This window comes from Oreochromis niloticus, linkage group LG15, assembly GCF_001858045.2.
Source record: "Oreochromis niloticus isolate F11D_XX linkage group LG15, O_niloticus_UMD_NMBU, whole genome shotgun sequence".
NCBI lineage: Eukaryota > Metazoa > Chordata > Actinopteri > Cichliformes > Cichlidae > Oreochromis > Oreochromis niloticus.
In genome coordinates, this window is record NC_031980.2 from 35,167,892 (window position 1) to 35,185,372 (window position 17,481).

At 36.3% G+C, this 17,481-nt stretch overlaps 1 protein-coding gene and 1 long non-coding RNA gene across 3 annotated transcripts; one reads left to right on the forward strand and one right to left on the reverse strand.

The window, feature by feature from the left end:
* Window positions 1-523: 523 nt before the first annotated feature.
* On the forward strand, window positions 524-8,422 carry LOC109194741 (5-hydroxytryptamine receptor 3C). 2 transcript variants are annotated; one of them, XM_019345500.2, is made up of 14 exons: window positions 524-684; window positions 851-895; window positions 1,012-1,096; window positions 2,083-2,271; window positions 2,437-2,576; window positions 2,811-2,874; window positions 3,805-3,968; window positions 4,079-4,123; window positions 4,501-4,607; window positions 5,094-5,263; window positions 5,397-5,560; window positions 6,018-6,228; window positions 7,452-7,661; window positions 7,762-8,422. In XM_019345500.2, the coding sequence occupies exons 4-14, from the start codon at window positions 2,088-2,090 to the stop codon at window positions 8,022-8,024; spliced, it is 1,722 nt and encodes a 573-aa protein (XP_019201045.1). In that variant the 5' UTR covers window positions 524-684; window positions 851-895; window positions 1,012-1,096; window positions 2,083-2,087; the 3' UTR covers window positions 8,025-8,422. The 2 variants fall into 2 exon arrangements, with proteins under 2 accessions (XP_019201045.1, XP_025754737.1); XM_025898952.1 differs by lacking the exons at window positions 7,452-7,661; window positions 7,762-8,422 and adding an exon at window positions 6,377-6,793.
* A 7,952-nt stretch (window positions 8,423-16,374) lies between these two features.
* On the reverse strand, window positions 16,375-17,148 carry LOC112842415 (uncharacterized). Its single transcript, XR_003214175.1, has 2 exons — window positions 16,624-17,148; window positions 16,375-16,490 (listed from the first exon to the last, which is right to left on the reverse strand). It is a non-coding gene; the product is annotated as an uncharacterized LOC112842415 (long non-coding RNA).
* Window positions 17,149-17,481: the final 333 nt, after the last annotated feature.

Genomic DNA, 17,481 nt, shown 5'->3' on the forward strand with positions numbered 1-17,481 from the left:
TTGTTCCAATCAAATCACATTGCACACGCACCACAACATAATTAGACTCAATATTGTTGTTTTATTGTTTCATCAGCTCTTTGCAGCGCTTACATGGTGAAACCAAATGAACCTGCCCAGCTGGAGGCTCTAGTCTCCAGTTTTTGAAATAAGTGACATGTGGCCTGTCGAGAACTTAACAACATGCCCTGATATCAGTGCTTTCTTTACTCTATATGGGATTGTAGGAGTGGTATGTTCACCTCTCTGAAGATGAGCTTAATATATAATTTAATGAGTGTATACAGAGACTAAAACATTTTCCATCACTGCTTTCTAAAACTCTTCAAGTGTAGAGAAATTACTGAGAGAAAAGCTTCAATTTTTTAAGAAATAAATATTATGTATGTTTGCAAACACGGTGTTACGACCCTCCCACACTCATGAAAGCTATGGCCTGCTGTTTTCATGGCATGGGAGGATCGTCAGCTAATGCGGGTCACCTGTGTCTTGCGGGTTATAAAAGCTGGCCCAAATGCTCGCTCTTTCTTCCACTGTACCTGACATCCACCTACTGGTGATCTTTGTGTCTTGGTTAGTTATGTTCAGTAAATAATTTTACATTTAAGCAAAATTCTTGTGTCACAGACTCCCTGCTTGTCGCCTACTTTGAGCGAGTTTGCGACACATGGCCAAACCCGGAATGTGAGTGTAAACGGTTTTCTGTCTTCATTTGTGAAATGTGTGCATTTCTTTGTGTTTCAGACCTCCACTGAGACTTCCTCCAAGATTCAAGTTATTTTCTGAAAAGACTTTAGGACAAACAGCATTAGTGTTTTCCTATGGTAAAGTATCTTTTGTTGTCTTCCAGGATCAAAAGGCTCGGCTCCTTCTCACTTATATTCGGCCACAATACGTAAGTAGTACAGTAATCCAAGTCCTATATAGCAATGCAGGGGGTTGGATTTATATTTTGTAAATGTCATGACTACTCACAGCTCTTTGTGCTGACACCAGTTTTGTTGTCTTTAGTCTTTAGACCTGTTTCAGTGTGGTTCTGACCTGCTGCATCTCCCCAGAACCAAATTTTAGGTTCAGATATTGTAATTACCGAGTCGTAAGTATTGTCTTACAAAAACATGTACTTTTTATATCAAATTACACAAGTATTTTCCAAAAAAACACTGATCTAGAAGCTGTTTTGTGGAATCAGTCTCCACAAAATGTAGTTTTTGGTCAATGATGTCATGCAGATTTGCTATGAGTGTTTTCCAGAGAACAGTCATCTGGAAATTGTATTGTGCAATCAATCTCCAGAAAGAAATCTCTTTAAAAGAGACGTGGAGATAACCTATGTTTTCTTTATTGTCAATTATTGTAAATATCTTTCTGGTATTTAGCAGTGTTCATCTGCAAAAGCTAAATGAATACATTAAATTGTATACTTTAAATCTTTTGAATAGGTTGATACTGTATTGAAACAACAATTTTTGGTAACCAATCAAATTCTTTCACTTTGCTGTATGTTGTTGATAGCGGATTAATGATTGTTCAGCAGCAGGGGTCACCAACACCTTTACTGCCTTAGGAAACTTGCTTATTTTCACACTGACCGAACAATTTCAACTTTGTTTTATCATGAGTCTGTTTTACCTTTTTGTTTGGTCGCATTGTTCAGTCAGACCTCTGTCACAGAGAAAAACTCATTGAATGAGTGAGATGGTCCAGTAGTCTGACAGGTGAGTCACAGCCCTGTTTAGCCTCCCTGTACTCTAAACAGGTACAACAGATGGCTCTTCTTAAGAATGGTTCCCATCCTCTACGGGGTGAATTTCAGCTTTTTCCCTCGGGACAGAGGTTTCTAGTTCCAAGATGCAGGACAAAGCGTTATAAAAACAGCTGCCATCACTAAACTTAATAAAAACTGTTTTTTTTTTTCTTTATTTGATTCTTCTCTAATTACCAGATATGTACCCGTCAGATTTAAATAGGTGTCTGTGTTTTGGGAAGGGATGAAAAATGCTATCGTTTTTCTAAAATAAAGTGACCTTGATCTATATAGACTGTAACATTGTAAACTTTTGTTTCTGTGTATTGTTTCAGCGCACATGTCCTTTTCTCTCTGCTTGGCTCTGATGGTGGCCAGTCTGCTGGAAATAACCCTCATCACCAACCTGCTGTGTGAGTCTGCCGACTTCTCTCTTGTCCCTCGTTGGATCTCTGTCCTTATTCTGCAGTTTCTGGGATTTCTTGTTTGTACGACACAAATGAATAAGAAACCACGAGCTTCAGGTATGTAGTTAATAAGTAGCTTTGCGGTGGTTAAATGTCAGTGCCATGAAGAAATGCAGCATTACAGAAATAATTGAATTCAAAGAATAGTTGAAAATCATTTATTTTGTCATAAAAAATTGTAAAAGAAGATATATTGTGAAGATTTTTCCTGAATTGACTTAGAAATAGACCAGATGACCACAACTGCTGTCTCAAATATTGAAGTTTATGAGGGGCCTCAAGAAAAAAAGGGGCCAGCAATGAAGAACAGGGCTGTGTGGGACCTAACGAGAGTATGCAAGGACCTCCAGGACTTAACCCAAGTAATCTAAAACATCAATTTCCGATTCTAGAGACTAAGAGACAACTCATCCATTATTCATGTTTATAACAACATTATATCTAAAACATATATAACTGTTTTTAATTTGCTTAATCATAACAGGACGTTCAGCGTGTACCACATGTATACCAGATGTAGGATGAAGGAAGATTTAACAGTTAGGTTAAATTTTGTTTTTTGTTGTTTGTTGTGTGAATTTTAATGTTTTTTTTAGCAGTGCCAGCTGAAAGTCCGGTCTTCTAAGCGTCTGTTCATCTTCATCTCTCTGCTCATGCATGGTAAGTAAAGTCTAATATACAAAAACATATTTATTTATGTTTCTTATGTTATTAGTTTTTATGTGCTGATTTTCTCACAGTTCTCATTTAATTTGGTAAACAATCCAGAATAATAAATATATAACTGAGACATTTTAAAGGTTCAGCAAACTATGTTTATCAAACTGTGTTTGTGCTATACTGCGTATTTCATGTGTACAATCTACAGTCTCTCTAGATGTCGTATTAAATATTACAAAATGATATTATACCTGTTCATATTCTTAAATGCAAAATTGGTTTCAAGGGGTCAGGTTATAACACCCATTAAAGGATAAAGTGTAAGTTGACATTTTTGGATTTGAGGGCTTTCCTTTCTTTTTCTATTTCTTTTTACTTCCCAGTGTCGTTGCAGCTGACTGGACTTGTTTACTTTGTCAGCAAAACACAAAGTGACAGTTAGCTACTTTTATAACTATCCAAGCAAGACAAAACATGAGGCACTAGATGCCAAAAACTGACCAAAATACACATTTATCCAGAAATGTTACCCACCATGCTGTCTGCATTCATTCCTGTCCACATTTTAAATTTTTTTGTGGATTGCTTAAAAGCAGGTATTAAAATTGACTCTTTCAGAAATCTGAACACTGAACAAAGTTAAATTTAGATTTAGGCAATTTCACTGTAACATTAACCAGTTAAATGTTTACTCTATACCTGTAGTGTGTCCACCTAAATGTAGGGTTGAAAAAATGCACAAAACATTGCACTTGTTATTGTACTTACAAATCAGGCATTTATCTATTTGGGTTTATGCATTTCACGTGAATGCTTTATGTGGGTTTCTGAAGGTTGTTAGAAAAAAATACATATATGTTGCTAGATACTGAAGCAAATGTGAAGTCACCTTTAGAAATCCCAAGGACACATTTCTTCTTTCCTTTGCAGCTCATTACGGCTCCACCATGTTGAACTGCTCTAACCCTGATACACCTTCAATGCTGGAGGCACTTAAGCCAGTCTTCAACCTGAAAGCTATTCGACCTGTGGTGAACATAACAACAGTCACGAACATCGGCCTTTTCTTAACCGTGTTTGGCATTATGGGAGTGGTAAATGACGCCATTAACTTAAAACCAAATCAATACTAGATCAGATGTATACATATGTGCTTTTCTGCATACTGAACAAGACAAAAACCATAAAAATTCATGCTTTTCAGGATGAGAAAGACCAGCTCCTCACAACATTTCTCTGGCAAGATGTTGTAAGTAGTTCTTCACAGTAGGTTTTAAACCAGTAATGCTGATTTCTATCCATGCTATCCATGAAAATGTTTTTATAGCTCAAAGTGCAAGTCCTTGAAAGTTTTCTGGTCAAACACATCAGTAACTTTCAGTTCAGTCTTATTTATATAGTGTCAATTTACAACTGTTGCCTCAAGTTGCTTTATATGGTAAGATGAAGACCGTACAATAAGACAGAGGGACTTATTAAAAACAATTAAGTTAAAAAGAAGAAAGACGGTACCGGGCTCTTTAGTTTTAGGGGGTTGTTTTCAGATGGAAACATCCAAAGTTTGAAATGGTAACCACCGGGTTTTATATAACGATCATGTTTATATCTGCATGATTTGTGTCACAGGAATGGGAAAATGAATTTACCAAATGGGACCCAGAAGATTGTGGAACTAGTCGGATTTCTGTTCCAAGAACAAATATCTGGGTACCAGACATTATAATCAATGAAATGTAAGTCCCATCCAATCAAAGATTACAATGAGTTTCTTTTTTATGTATTTGTATGATCTTGAGAACTATCCTTAAGCATCATTAGCCAATAACGAGCTAACTCTGGACAAGGTGCATACAGGTGAAAGTACAAAGGTATATTTTCTGTACATACTATTGTCAGAAAATATATTTTGGTTCTGACTCCATATGCTTTATTTAGAAATAAAACAAATATAGGGTGGATATATAGAGAAGCTTGGTAACACTGATATCCACTATAGAAAGATATAATCTTTTTCATTTGCCTCCTATGATATTTAGCAGACAGAAAGAAGCAGACAAGTGAACAATAAGCAGTCACTTAAAATCAGGCTGCACTCTAATTCTCTCAAGTCTATGATCTACTATCATCTGCATAAAGTTTTGAATGAAACATTTAATGAGGGCAATATCAGCATACAGGTGCTTGATTTTATAATTTTTATGTATTCCATCTTCCTGCAGCATGGATGAAAACACAGCTCCAAAGGTGCCATATACCTACCTGCTTTCTGATGGTACTGTGAGTGATTCACAGCCGATCAAAGCTGTCACCTCGTGCAGGCTTGACATCTACTTGTTTCCATTTGACATTCAGAACTGCACTTTAACCTTCAACTCATTCACACTCAAGAGTAAGTATGACCATGAGGATCTATTACAATCCGTCCTGTCATTTGAGTGGCTTTGTTTTTAATACAGTTATTTTACTGAAATTGATATGAAGGAATAGCCTTGTCTGACAAACTTTGACTATTTTCCACGCAGGTAAGGCTGTGCAGCTTTACCTGACAGGGACTCCAGAGAGTATGTTTGAATACTCTAAATCAATGATGGCAACTATGGGTGAATGGGAATTAATTGGAATTGCAGCAAAGAAATACACACTGCCATCTACAGCATCAGACTTTTATGACGAAATTCACTTCTATGTAAGTCACTGCATTACATCGTAAAAAATTTGTATTCATACTATAAGAAAAAAGGATGTATAGAGCACTGAATTCAAAAACATTAAGGCGCAAAAAAGCACTTTTCCTTAGTGTTTTGTTCATGTATGTAAAGAACTATAAGTGGATAGTTACAATTTAATTTCAGTTAAATTGTTAAACCACATAACAAAATGATGATTATCGTCTGCCATCACAGAAAATATACTGTTCCCTTCTGTACTGATATATGATTCTTTAAGAATTTTGATCATAACTAATTTCCTACAACAGAAACGGATTGACAGTCTTTGTTAAAATGGGGAAAACATTTCACAACCAAGTCATATAAACCTTAGGGTCTGACTTTAAGTGCAAAAAGTGTTAAACAAAGCTCTTTGTATGAGGTACTGTATGATCGAAGTAGAAAGGAATTATTTTAAATTCCACTTTGCTGCAGATCTCATTGCGGCGCCAGCCAATGATATACGTAGTGAACCTCCTGCTCCCCAGCTGCTTCCTCATCACTGTGGACCTCTTCAGCTTCATCTTACCTCCCAATGATGCTGACCGGTCTTTGTTCAAGATGACACTAATCCTGGGCTACACCGTCTTCCTGCTCATAATGAATGACCTGCTACCCATCACTGAAAATGACTTACCCCTCATAAGTAAGTTTACATTGTCTCGATGGGTATACAGTTATTCCCAATGTGAGTCTTTGGCCCAAATGCTGAAGAGTTGCTTGTTCTGATCTACATATGTAACAGTATAACTACAATTATGTGATTATGAAGCTACATGTGTGTAATTTCTAAGGAAAAGTGGAGGTTTTTGGTTATAATGTTGGTGATAAAGGAAACACAACATGTCAGCACAAACACCTCATTCCACCTCTGAACCACAGAGGGACGATGACTTGGGTTTGTGGTTTGCAGCCACAGGACCTGGGCACCTTCCAGCAAAGTTAAGGTTATTTCCTTCATTTTAATTTTAATTTGTTTTTATTTTTACTTAGTTTTCTCTTTTTTTTATGTCTGATTAGTTTAGTCAGCGAGTTTTCAGAGTAGGTCTACTCATTTTAGATTAGTTCTTGTTGTGTGAAAGATTTTATTGTTTTTAATTATTATTTATAAGCCATGTATGACATATATCACCTATGTAATAATTTCTTTTAACGAGACTAACACTAAGGATATTTCTGTTTTCCAAGTAACCAAATTTTTCACTTCAGTTTTTATTTTTATTTTTTTAAGTTACTTACTTCTCTTATCCTCTGTATAAGAAAGTATTCTAGAGTCAAATATGAGGCCATCTGTTCAACACCTAAAGCTTGGTCAACAATGGGTCATGCAAAAGGACATTGATCTGAAACAGAAAAAAATCAACAACAGTCTGACTGAAAAAGAAAAGAATCATGATGCTGCAATGACCCACTCAATGTCCATACCTTAACCCCAGGAAAGACCTTAAATGAGGTCCGCAGGAGTGAATGCCCACAAAGCTCAATGAACTGAGGAAATGTTGTAAAGAAGATTAGACCAAAATTCTTCCACTGTACTTACTTTCATGGGACTTTACATGTCAAGCACAAAATGTACAACACAGGTCTTTGGTCAAGATGTAGAGGCCACACATGCAGAGGTCACCGTCGAGCTCTTTTAGCTACAAGACAAAAATATATCTTGAATACTGGTGTTATATATTAACTGTAAAAAGTGGTTCCAGTAATCTGAATAAGTAATCTGCCATCTTACTGTGTTGATGCTGTTTACTCCAAACGACCAAAAATTTGTATCATTTTATTTTTAAAAGTTTTGTATGGATTTAACTTGTATTTGTCTATAAAATGTTACCATTACTTATTATTCCACTATCGTCATCATTATTATAGATGTTTTCCTGTCTTTGTGCCTGGCTATGATGGTGGGCAGTCTACTGGAAACTATCGTCATCACAAAATTCCTGCACAGTTCCTCTCACTATTCTCGAGCTCCTCGTTGGATCAGAGTGCTTGTTCTTAAAATCCTGGGTCGACTAGTATGCCTTCCTCCAAAGCCCAGAGATCGAAACGACACAGTGATCCAAAATCCAGTCACACAAGGTAGGAGACAAGATCAGGATGAGCAAGTTCTTAAAAAATGTCAAAGCTGACATATCTTCTGTTGTTTTCCCTGCAATAAAAATGCCAATCTCCTCTCCAGTGACAGAGGAATCCAAGACTCTGGAGCAGAAGGGGCCACTGAGTGAGGACAAAGCCCTGCAAGAGCTGTGGAGCCTGGGCAGAGTCCTCCAGGCCATCCGCCTTCAGGTGGAGCAGCATCTGAGCAAAAGCCTGAGCACAGAGGAATGGATCCAGATAGGTTTAATCATAGACCGCCTGCTGTTCATCCTTTACATCATCTTCATAACAGTCAGCTTCATTACCATCATCATTATCTGGGTGGTTTCATACAATGCAGCCTAATTTAACTTTTTAGCTTGTCTGTTCTTTAAACTCTTTGTATTTATTTTTTTGCTTAAAAAACATTTAACACCACACACTGAAATTTATTACTTTAACCATAATTCATGTTTTGTCATTTTAGTATGCCAAATATACAAATAACCCTTCATCTGTCTTACATTTTCATGACTTTGTGAACCAATTAAGACAATTAAATCATAATGTTTTAAAGTCCAGATAATAATGAACTTAATCTTACAATTATTCTAAGCTGTGTAAAAGCATCTTAACTGAAGACAGTTTTATATTGAGTTCTTGGGAAGCCTATACTTATTTTTTTTTTTTTTATAGCATCAGTTTTCTGTATTTGAGTTTTGGTGCTAAATTACTCAAAATTCTTCATTTACAAAACTAAATAATAAAACAAAGCCACTCATAGTGTGCAGAATTGACTTTGGAAAATTTATGGCGTCATTGTGATTCGAAAAAAGATGTTTTGCACATGCATTTTCATGTGATATATTACTCAGTGTGCTTTTTTGGGGGGGGGGTTCGTGGTCAACTTTGATCTTAGGACATAACAATGCTCTCATTTATTCCATTCTAATTCTCACCATCATGGTCACTCAAACCGAAAATCTTAGGATCTATATGATTGGCCTTGTTACCAGGCCTTTGCCATGCTTGATGGCATGCTGAAGAGGTAATTCAACCATTTGATTCAGCTGTGTTGGAGTAGGGATGGATCTAAAGCTCCAGGACAGTAGCTCTCCAGGACTGAAGTTGGAGACACCGGGTTTGAAGCATTTTCCACACCATTCTATACTGCCCCCCTGTGGTCATCTTACACACAGTGTAGCATGCCAAAGTTGCAAGTCACATACAATGATGCAATGAGAATCCTCCTTAAAATAGCTGGAGGGGGTTGTAAGATGTTTTTTCAGATATTTGTAACTGCAGGTGTTTGCACTTTTAAAGCGCTTTTAAGAAAGTTAATATTTGGTTGGTTTTATATATTGTGCTTTTTTCTGTATAACCACAAACTTAAGTCTGTTGATAAAGCTTGATTAATGAATTATAAAATCACATGGAGCACAAGCATACTTCCAACCTATTGTAAGATTGTGTTGAATAGATTATATTTAATGTATTTTTTTGGATTTTTATTAAGAAAAAAACATCAAGAAGTCACAAGCAAAAGGAGAACACACAATGGCACATGTTTAAACAAGGAATGTTTATTCATCAAAATGATTTATTACTCAAATAGACAAAACATAATTTTTTCACCCAAAACTATACGTTCAAAGCCCCAGAACGGTAGCCCAATATATCACAGAACTGTCACATAATATTAAACAGAAGCTGTCAATTCAGCTCTGCAGAGGGGCAATCATAATGAAGCGGTTCATTTAAAGTGGTAGATTCAAGCTGTTATCCATATTTTTGTCCACTGGAAGTCAGCCAAGAGGACTGTGTTGAAAAATTTTGCGTAATGAACCCTTTGTCAACATAAACTTCAGGACTTCAGAAAAAGTATTGGCCACAAACAAGAATATCAAGAACAGGTATGTCATTACACCAGGTGGGTGGAAACAGAAGACAGGAACCAGAGGACGGCCCCACTTTTACAACAAAATCAACTCATGGTTTAAACTTTGAAAACAATTATGATGATTAAACAATCAAACATTTATGGTATCTGGCAATGAGTTTTTCTAATCACTGCGGAAGAATTGTGGGAGGTTTTGCCTGGAATATTTAAATTTTTCTGGACTGAGCGGTAATTGGAAATATAATTCCATAAATTCCATTATCTATGGAATTATATTTCTATGATGTACAAAATAAATGTGAAAATTGTTTTATTGTGAAACTTATTGTGAAACAAACCAAACCCTGCAGCATAGTTTGACTCAATATTATTTTACTATCTCATCAGCCCTTTGCATTCCTTACAAGGCAAACTGCTGTAAGCCAAACGAGCCCACCCTGGTTGGTTTGGCCACAAGTACCAAAATGAATTAAATAAATACGTCATTAGATCATTAACTATATTTGTCATTAATAAATTAAAATAGACAAATATTTACTAAAAAAGAAATATATAAGTAAGTACCTACAAATCAATCTTTTTCATTGAAAACATTTATGAAATTATTAATTTATTTCCAATTTTAATGAATTAATTAATGACATATTTAATTAGTTATTCAATTATGTATTTAATTATTTATTTTCAGCTTACATAAACGCTGACTCTCACTGACTGTCACCAGACACAGTTCACTTATATCTGTATGTCTGTTTTATTTGTTCCTGAGCAAATTAATATTGAGAAGTATGCATGAAATGTTATTGTATATAACTTAAACCAAGTCTGAAAAAATAGTAGACAAAAAAAAAAAAACCTTTTCAATAAACATGTTATATAAAATGATAAATGCTTGGCTGGTAGGAGGTTTTGAAACCAAACACCACCTGTTTCTCACAGGTTACTCTCATTTGCTTGTGATCAGTCGGTGTGACACTGACGTTGCTGTGGTCAGTCTTTACCATTTTTTGAGTCACACACTGAGGTACAGTACATTAACTGTGGTTTAGCTGCACTTTGTCTCAAAACACATACAGCCAAAGCAGTCGCCCTGCCCTTAGTTTTCCCTGCTCCACATCATTTTCCCCGTGGTTTGTCCACATCATGCTTTGTTTAATGACAATATGAATATCTTGGCCATGAAGGCTGGAAATTTGGAGTTGGTTTCCCAGAAAAGCTGCAGACTTGGAAGTCATGAAAAGGAATCTTCTGGTCTTTACGTTATGAAGTGTAACTTATAGGTAATGTACATAATAACTAATAGCAATAGTGCATCTGTTACTTTAATGCAATATTTTACTGCTAGCTATTATTAATAAAACATCTTGACTTCCTTTTAATTTAAGGGGGTCCTTCCATCATTAAGCCAACCTTCATGTCAGGTATGAATTTTGTTAAGCTAAATATAAATATATATAAATTTCTGTTTAACCAGCATTATGTTGGTGAAAATTCAATTCAATACTTTATTTTCTCACAAGGAGAAATTAGTTTAGCAGAATGGACAAAAAAAGACAACATGCATGGGAACATAATTAGACTCAATATTATTGTTTAACTGTTTCATCAGTTCTGTGCAGTGCTTCCATGGTGATCTGTTCTGTGCCAAACCAACCTGCACTGCTGGACTGTCTGTCTCCAATCTTTGAAGTAAGTGACATAAGGCCCATATCGGCACTTTCCTCATGCTGTGTGGGATTCTAGGAGTGGTATGTCCACCTCTTTGAAGATGAGCTTGATATATAATTTAATGAGTGTATATACAGGCCGCAACATTTTCCAGAACTGCTTTCTAAAACTCTTCAAGTGTAGACAAATTACTGAGAGAAAAGCTTCATGATTTTATAAATAAATATTACATATGTTCGCAAACATGGCCAAAGCCTTGAATGTGAGTGTGAATGGTTTTCTGTCTTTATGTGTGAAGTGTGTGTTCTTTGAATTTGAAAGTTATGTTCAAGTTATCACGTTATGTTCTAAAAAGACTTTAAAACACACATTTCCTGGAGTTGATCTCAGGTGTGGTGCTTTCATTTCCATGGTCAAGAGAAACCCCTCCACAATAGCCAACTGTGCAATATCCAAGTCTACCTTAAGACTGCATGAAAGTACTGGAAGTATTGGACTTCGAACATTTTTTTGAACATCTAAAAAAGCCAGCAAGCTTCTGGGAAAAAAATCTTTGGACAGATGAAACCAAGATCAACCTCTACCAGAATTATGGCAAGAAAAAGTATGGAGAAGCCGTGGAACAGATCATGATGCAAAGCACATCATCACCACATCGTCTGTAAAATACTGTGGAAGCAGTGTGATGGCATGAGCATGCATGGCTGCCAGTGGCGCTGGGACACTAGTTTTTACTGACACAGGACAGGAACAGCCAAATGAATTATGAGGTGCTCAGAGACTGTCTGCTCAATTCTGGCTAAATGCAGTCAAACGGATTGGGCGGAGTTTCATAATACAGATGGACAATGACCCAAAACATACAGCCTAAGAAACCCAGAAGTTTATTAAAGTGGAATATTTTTGAATGGCCAAGTCAGTCACTTGGTCTTAACCCAACTGAGCATGCATTTCACCTGTTAAAGACAGGCCCACAAAAAAAGAAACAGTAACTGAAAGCCTAATGGCCTGACAGAGCTTTAAAAGGGAGGGAACCCAGCATCTGATGACGTTCATGAGTTCAACACTTCAGAGCGTCATTGCCAGCAACGGGTTTTCAACCAAGTATTAGAAATGAATGTTTTATGTTTAGTTATTTAATTTGTCTAATGACGTTTGAGCTCCTGAAATGAAGAAACTGTTTAAAAAATTCTCAGTTCAGTTCCACTGAATTGACTCTGAAAATCTGCACTTCACATGCATCTGAGTTGTTTCATTTTAAATTCATTGTGGTAATGTCCAGAACCAAAATCTATCCAAATACTTATTTAGCTACGATATGTAAAGTAGTATGATAATCCTATGAGTCCTATAAGTGATTTAAGGGTATAGATTTATATTTTGTAAATGTAATGACTACTCAGACCTGCTCTTTGTGCTGACACCAATTTTATTGTTTTAGTCCTGGATGAAAGAGTTTGTCAGTTGGGACCAAGTTCAGTTTGGTACTGACCTCCTGCATCTCCCCAGAACCAAATTCTGGCTTCCAGATATTGTAATCACTGAGTTGTAAGTATCATCATACAAAAGCATATTAAACTGCACAAGTATTTTCCAAAGAACAGTCATTAAGAAACAATATTGTGGACTCAGTCTCCACAAAAAAAAAAAAAATTATAGGAGAAATGTTGAGATAACCTATAAATAAATAAATAAATAGTTTGTTTAATTGTTGATTAATTCTTCGAACAGGCATATAATTTATTAAAACTACTGTACACTAGGTTTTGGTAAACAATTGAACTAATTCTGCACGAGTATTTTCTGTGCAGAAATCTGAAAATTGTATTTGGAATGAGTCTTCAGAAAACTTTTCTTTAAAAGGAGAGATGTGGAGATAACCTGTGTTTTACTTACTGTCAATTATTATCATAAAAATCTTTCCAGTATTTAGATCTGTTAAGCTGCAATAAGTAAATGAATAAATATAATTGTATACTTTAAATCTTTGGGTGCCATTCTCTCACTTCACACATTTGATCTGGTCTCACAGTATGGAGGAAGACAAAGCACCACCTGCTCCCTATGGGCACCTGCATAGCAACAGTAAAGTGGATGATGCTCAGCCTGTCAAAGTTGTCAGTTCCTGTAATCTCGATATCTACACCTTCCCCCGTGACATACAAAACTGTGCTCATACCTTCAACTCCTACATGCACTTTGGTAAGAGATTTTTCCTTCTCTAGTCACTTCTTTATGTAAGTTTAACTTGATTATCACTGTTTAGAAAAACGTTCAAACCCTTTTCACATACCTCTAAAAATTAATGTCGGCTTTTTGTGAGCTCAGCTTTGTCTTTGTTTTTCGTCTCTGCGCAGCGAGGGACATATTTTGGAAGATTTTTCTTGGAAGATCTGCAGAAAAAATGACAGATGTCTCCAAGAGTGTGATGGCCACCATCGGTGAATGAGAGCTACTGGATATCACCTCGGATAAAAAAAACAGAGAATGATATTGACAGTGATGGTTTATATGTTAATGAGCTTGAATTTTATGTAAGTGATTGAAACTATAAACTACTATAAATACAGGGAGTGCAGAATTATTAGGCAAGTTGTATTTTTGAGGAATAATTTTATTATTGAACAACAACCATGTTCTCAATGAACCCAAAAAACTCATTAATATCAAAGCTGAATGTTTTTGGAAGTAATTTTTAGTTTGTTTTTAGTTTTAGCTATTTTAGGGGGATATCTGTGTGTGCAGGTGACTATTACTGTACATAATTATTAGGCAACTTAACAAAAAACAAATATATACCCATTTCAATGATTTATTTTTACCAGTGAAACCAATATAACATCTCCACATTCACAAATATACATTTCTGACATTCAAAAACAAAACTAAAACAAATCAGCGACCAATATAGCCACCTTTCTTTGCAAGGACACTCAAAAGCCTGCCATCCATGGATTCTGTCAGTGTTTTGATCTGTTCACCATCAACATTGCGTGCAGCAGCAACCACAGCCTCCCAGACACTGTTCAGAGAGGTGTACTGTTTTCCCTCCTTGTAAATCTCACATTTGATGATGGACCACAGGTTCTCAATGGGGTTCAGATCAGGTGAACAAGGAGGCCATGTCATTAGTTTTTCTTCTTTTATACCCTTTCTTGCCAGCCACGCTGTGGAGTACTTGGACGCGTGTGATGGAGCATTGTCCTGCATGAAAATCATGTTTTTCTTGAAGGATGCAGACTTCTTCCTGTACCACTGCTTGAAGAAGGTGTCTTCCAGAAACTGGCAGTAGGACTGGGAGTTGAGCTTGACTCCATCCTCAACCCGAAAAGGCCCCACAAGCTCATCTTTGATGATACAGCCCAAACCAGTACTCCACCTCCACCTTGCTGGCGTCTGAGTCGGACTGGAGCTCTCTGCCCTTTACCAATCCAGCCACGGGCCCATCCATCTGGCCCATCAAGACTCACTCTCATTTCATCAGTCCATAAAACCTTAGAAAAATCAGTCTTGAGATATTTCTTGGCCCAGTCTTGACGTTTCAGCTTGTGTGTCTTGTTCAGTGGTGGTCATCTTTCAGCCTTTCTTACCTTGGCCATGTCTCTGAGTAAGTAAGTAAGTAAGTAAACTTTATTTATTAAGCGCTTTTCGCAGATAGACAATCACAAAGTGCTGTACATAAATATAAAATAAACAATAAAATCGATAGACAATGTACACAATATAAAAGATCAAATGTAAATAATGTAAAAAATATAAAATATGAAGAGATCAACAAAAGGCTTGTTTAAACAGAAAAGTTTTTAACTGTTTTTTAAAACAATCCACAGAGTCAAGCAAACGTAACTGTAGTGGTAAACTGTTCCACAGCCTTGGTGCAACAGACTGAAAGGCTCTGTCCCCTTTTGTCTTCAGTCGTGTACGGGGAACAACTAAGAGACTTTGAGTCTGTGAGCGGAGATGACGAGCAGCAGTGTATTTTATATTGCACACCTTGTGCTTTTGGGCACTCCAGTGATGTTGCAGCTCTGAAATATGGCCAAACTGGTGGCAAGTGGCATCTTGGCAGCTGCACGCTTGACTTTTCTCAGTTCATGGGCAGTTATTTTGTGCCTTGGTTTTTCCACACGCTTCTTGCGACCCTGTTGACTATTTTGAATGAAACGCTTGATTGTTCGATGATCACGCTTCAGAAGCTTTGCAATTTTAAGACTGCTGCATCCCTCTGCAAGATATCTCACTATTTTTGACTTTTCTGAGCCTGTCAAGTCCTTCTTTTGACCCATTTTGCCAAAGGAAAGGAGGTTGCCTAATAATTATGCACACCTGATATAGGGTGTTGATGTCATTAGACCACACCCCTTCTCATTACAGAGATGCACATCACCTAATATGCTTAATTGGTAGTAGGGTTTCGAGCCTATACAGCTTGGAGTAAGACAACATGCATGAAGAGGATGATGTGGACAAAATACTCATTTGCCTAATAATTCTGCACTCCCTGTAGAGTCAAAAGTAAGCAAATTTATATTTGAAATTTATTTTCATTTTTAAAAAGTTGTTCTTGTATAAGTCAAACACACCTAAAAATATTAATTCAAATAAAACCGGAATTATACAGTTATATAGTGAAGATACATGTACAGGTAATGACAAGTCAGCTTAAGGATACCTCAGTTATCTCTACTTTTCATTCCTTCCACAGCTCAGATTGAGGCGCCAGGCCACTATGTGTATATATATATATATATATATATATATATACAGTATATATATATATATATATATATACAGTATATATATATATATATATATATATACAGTATATATATATATATATATATACAGTATATATATATATATATATATATATATATATATATATATATATATATACAGTATATATATATATACAGTATATATATATCTATCTAGATATATATCTATCGATCGATCGATAGATATATGTGTGTGTGTGTGTGTGTGTGTGTATATACATATTGTAAGGAAGAGGACTCCCTTACTACATTTATTTGTATTATATTATCTGTATAGCACTTTAGAGCACACCTTTCACTTTATTAAAAGCACCTTATCAAGCACTTTATTTAGCATTGCACTTTAAGCATGGATTTGCACAGTAAAACATTTGCACACAAGAAGTTTAAATATTTATTGATTATTTATTGGGAATTTTAAAATCAGTTGGTAGCCTTGTTTCAGATCCTGCACAGCTGCTCCTCATCAAGGAATGTGGTGGTTGTCTGTCAGGAGAGAAGAATGGTGATTGAGATTATGATTAAGGTTTACCAGTAAGGAAAACTAATGCAAATGTGTGTGTGAAATCTAGGAAGAAAAGTGGCGCAAATAAGTGTTTGTAAGATAATGATTACTCACCTTTCTTGCCTGTGTCCTCTTCAGGGTGTTTGGGCAAATGTTTCCCCGGGGGTCCAGACACCATTTAAAGGTTCCGGGAGAGACCATTGGTAAAGAGAGTGTGGTGAATCTTTTTGTGTGCTTGGGTTTCTGGGTTTTTATAGTATTGGGTTTGGTGTAACATTAAAGTGTGAAATATTTATTAATATGAAAATGTGAAATGTATTTATTTATTCTAATTGATATATTATATACTGTGGTGGAAGGTTGGGATTTAAGAATTTACCTAAGAGTGGAATAATGGTTTGGTCTGTGACAGCTGAACATATTTAAGGCTGCTGGTTGTCATTAGAGGAGGATATATTGTGCTGTGAAGAAGCTCGAAGTGAATTGTTGTAAGGAGAGCTGTATGGCAAATAAATACTTTGTTCCACTGCACTTGCCTTAGTCCATCTCACTGTGTTTCCAGCCGCTAAGGGCTGCCCTGTTACACATATATATAAAATAAAATATACAGAGGTCAGTAGTATGAATATTGTGCAAAAGAAATGGCATATATGTACAACATGGAGTGCCTAAATGTTCTGGTAAGTGAAACTGAGGTGTCTATGCAGTGTTCAGCAGTCTGGTGGCCTGATGGAAAAAGCTGTCCCTCAGGCTACCTCCACACTAGCCCGGATAGATTTGAAAACGGCGTTTTCGTCTGAAAATGCTCCGCGTCCACACTAGTGTTTTCAGTCATTTTCACAGAGTTGTGCGTCCACATTGAAACAGCTGAAAACGCTTACATTCCAGTCCTGCGCATGTGCAAAAGTGAGTGAGGATTAAAGAATTTGAAGAAAAGCTATCTGGAGCATGTACAAATTCATATTCATCTTT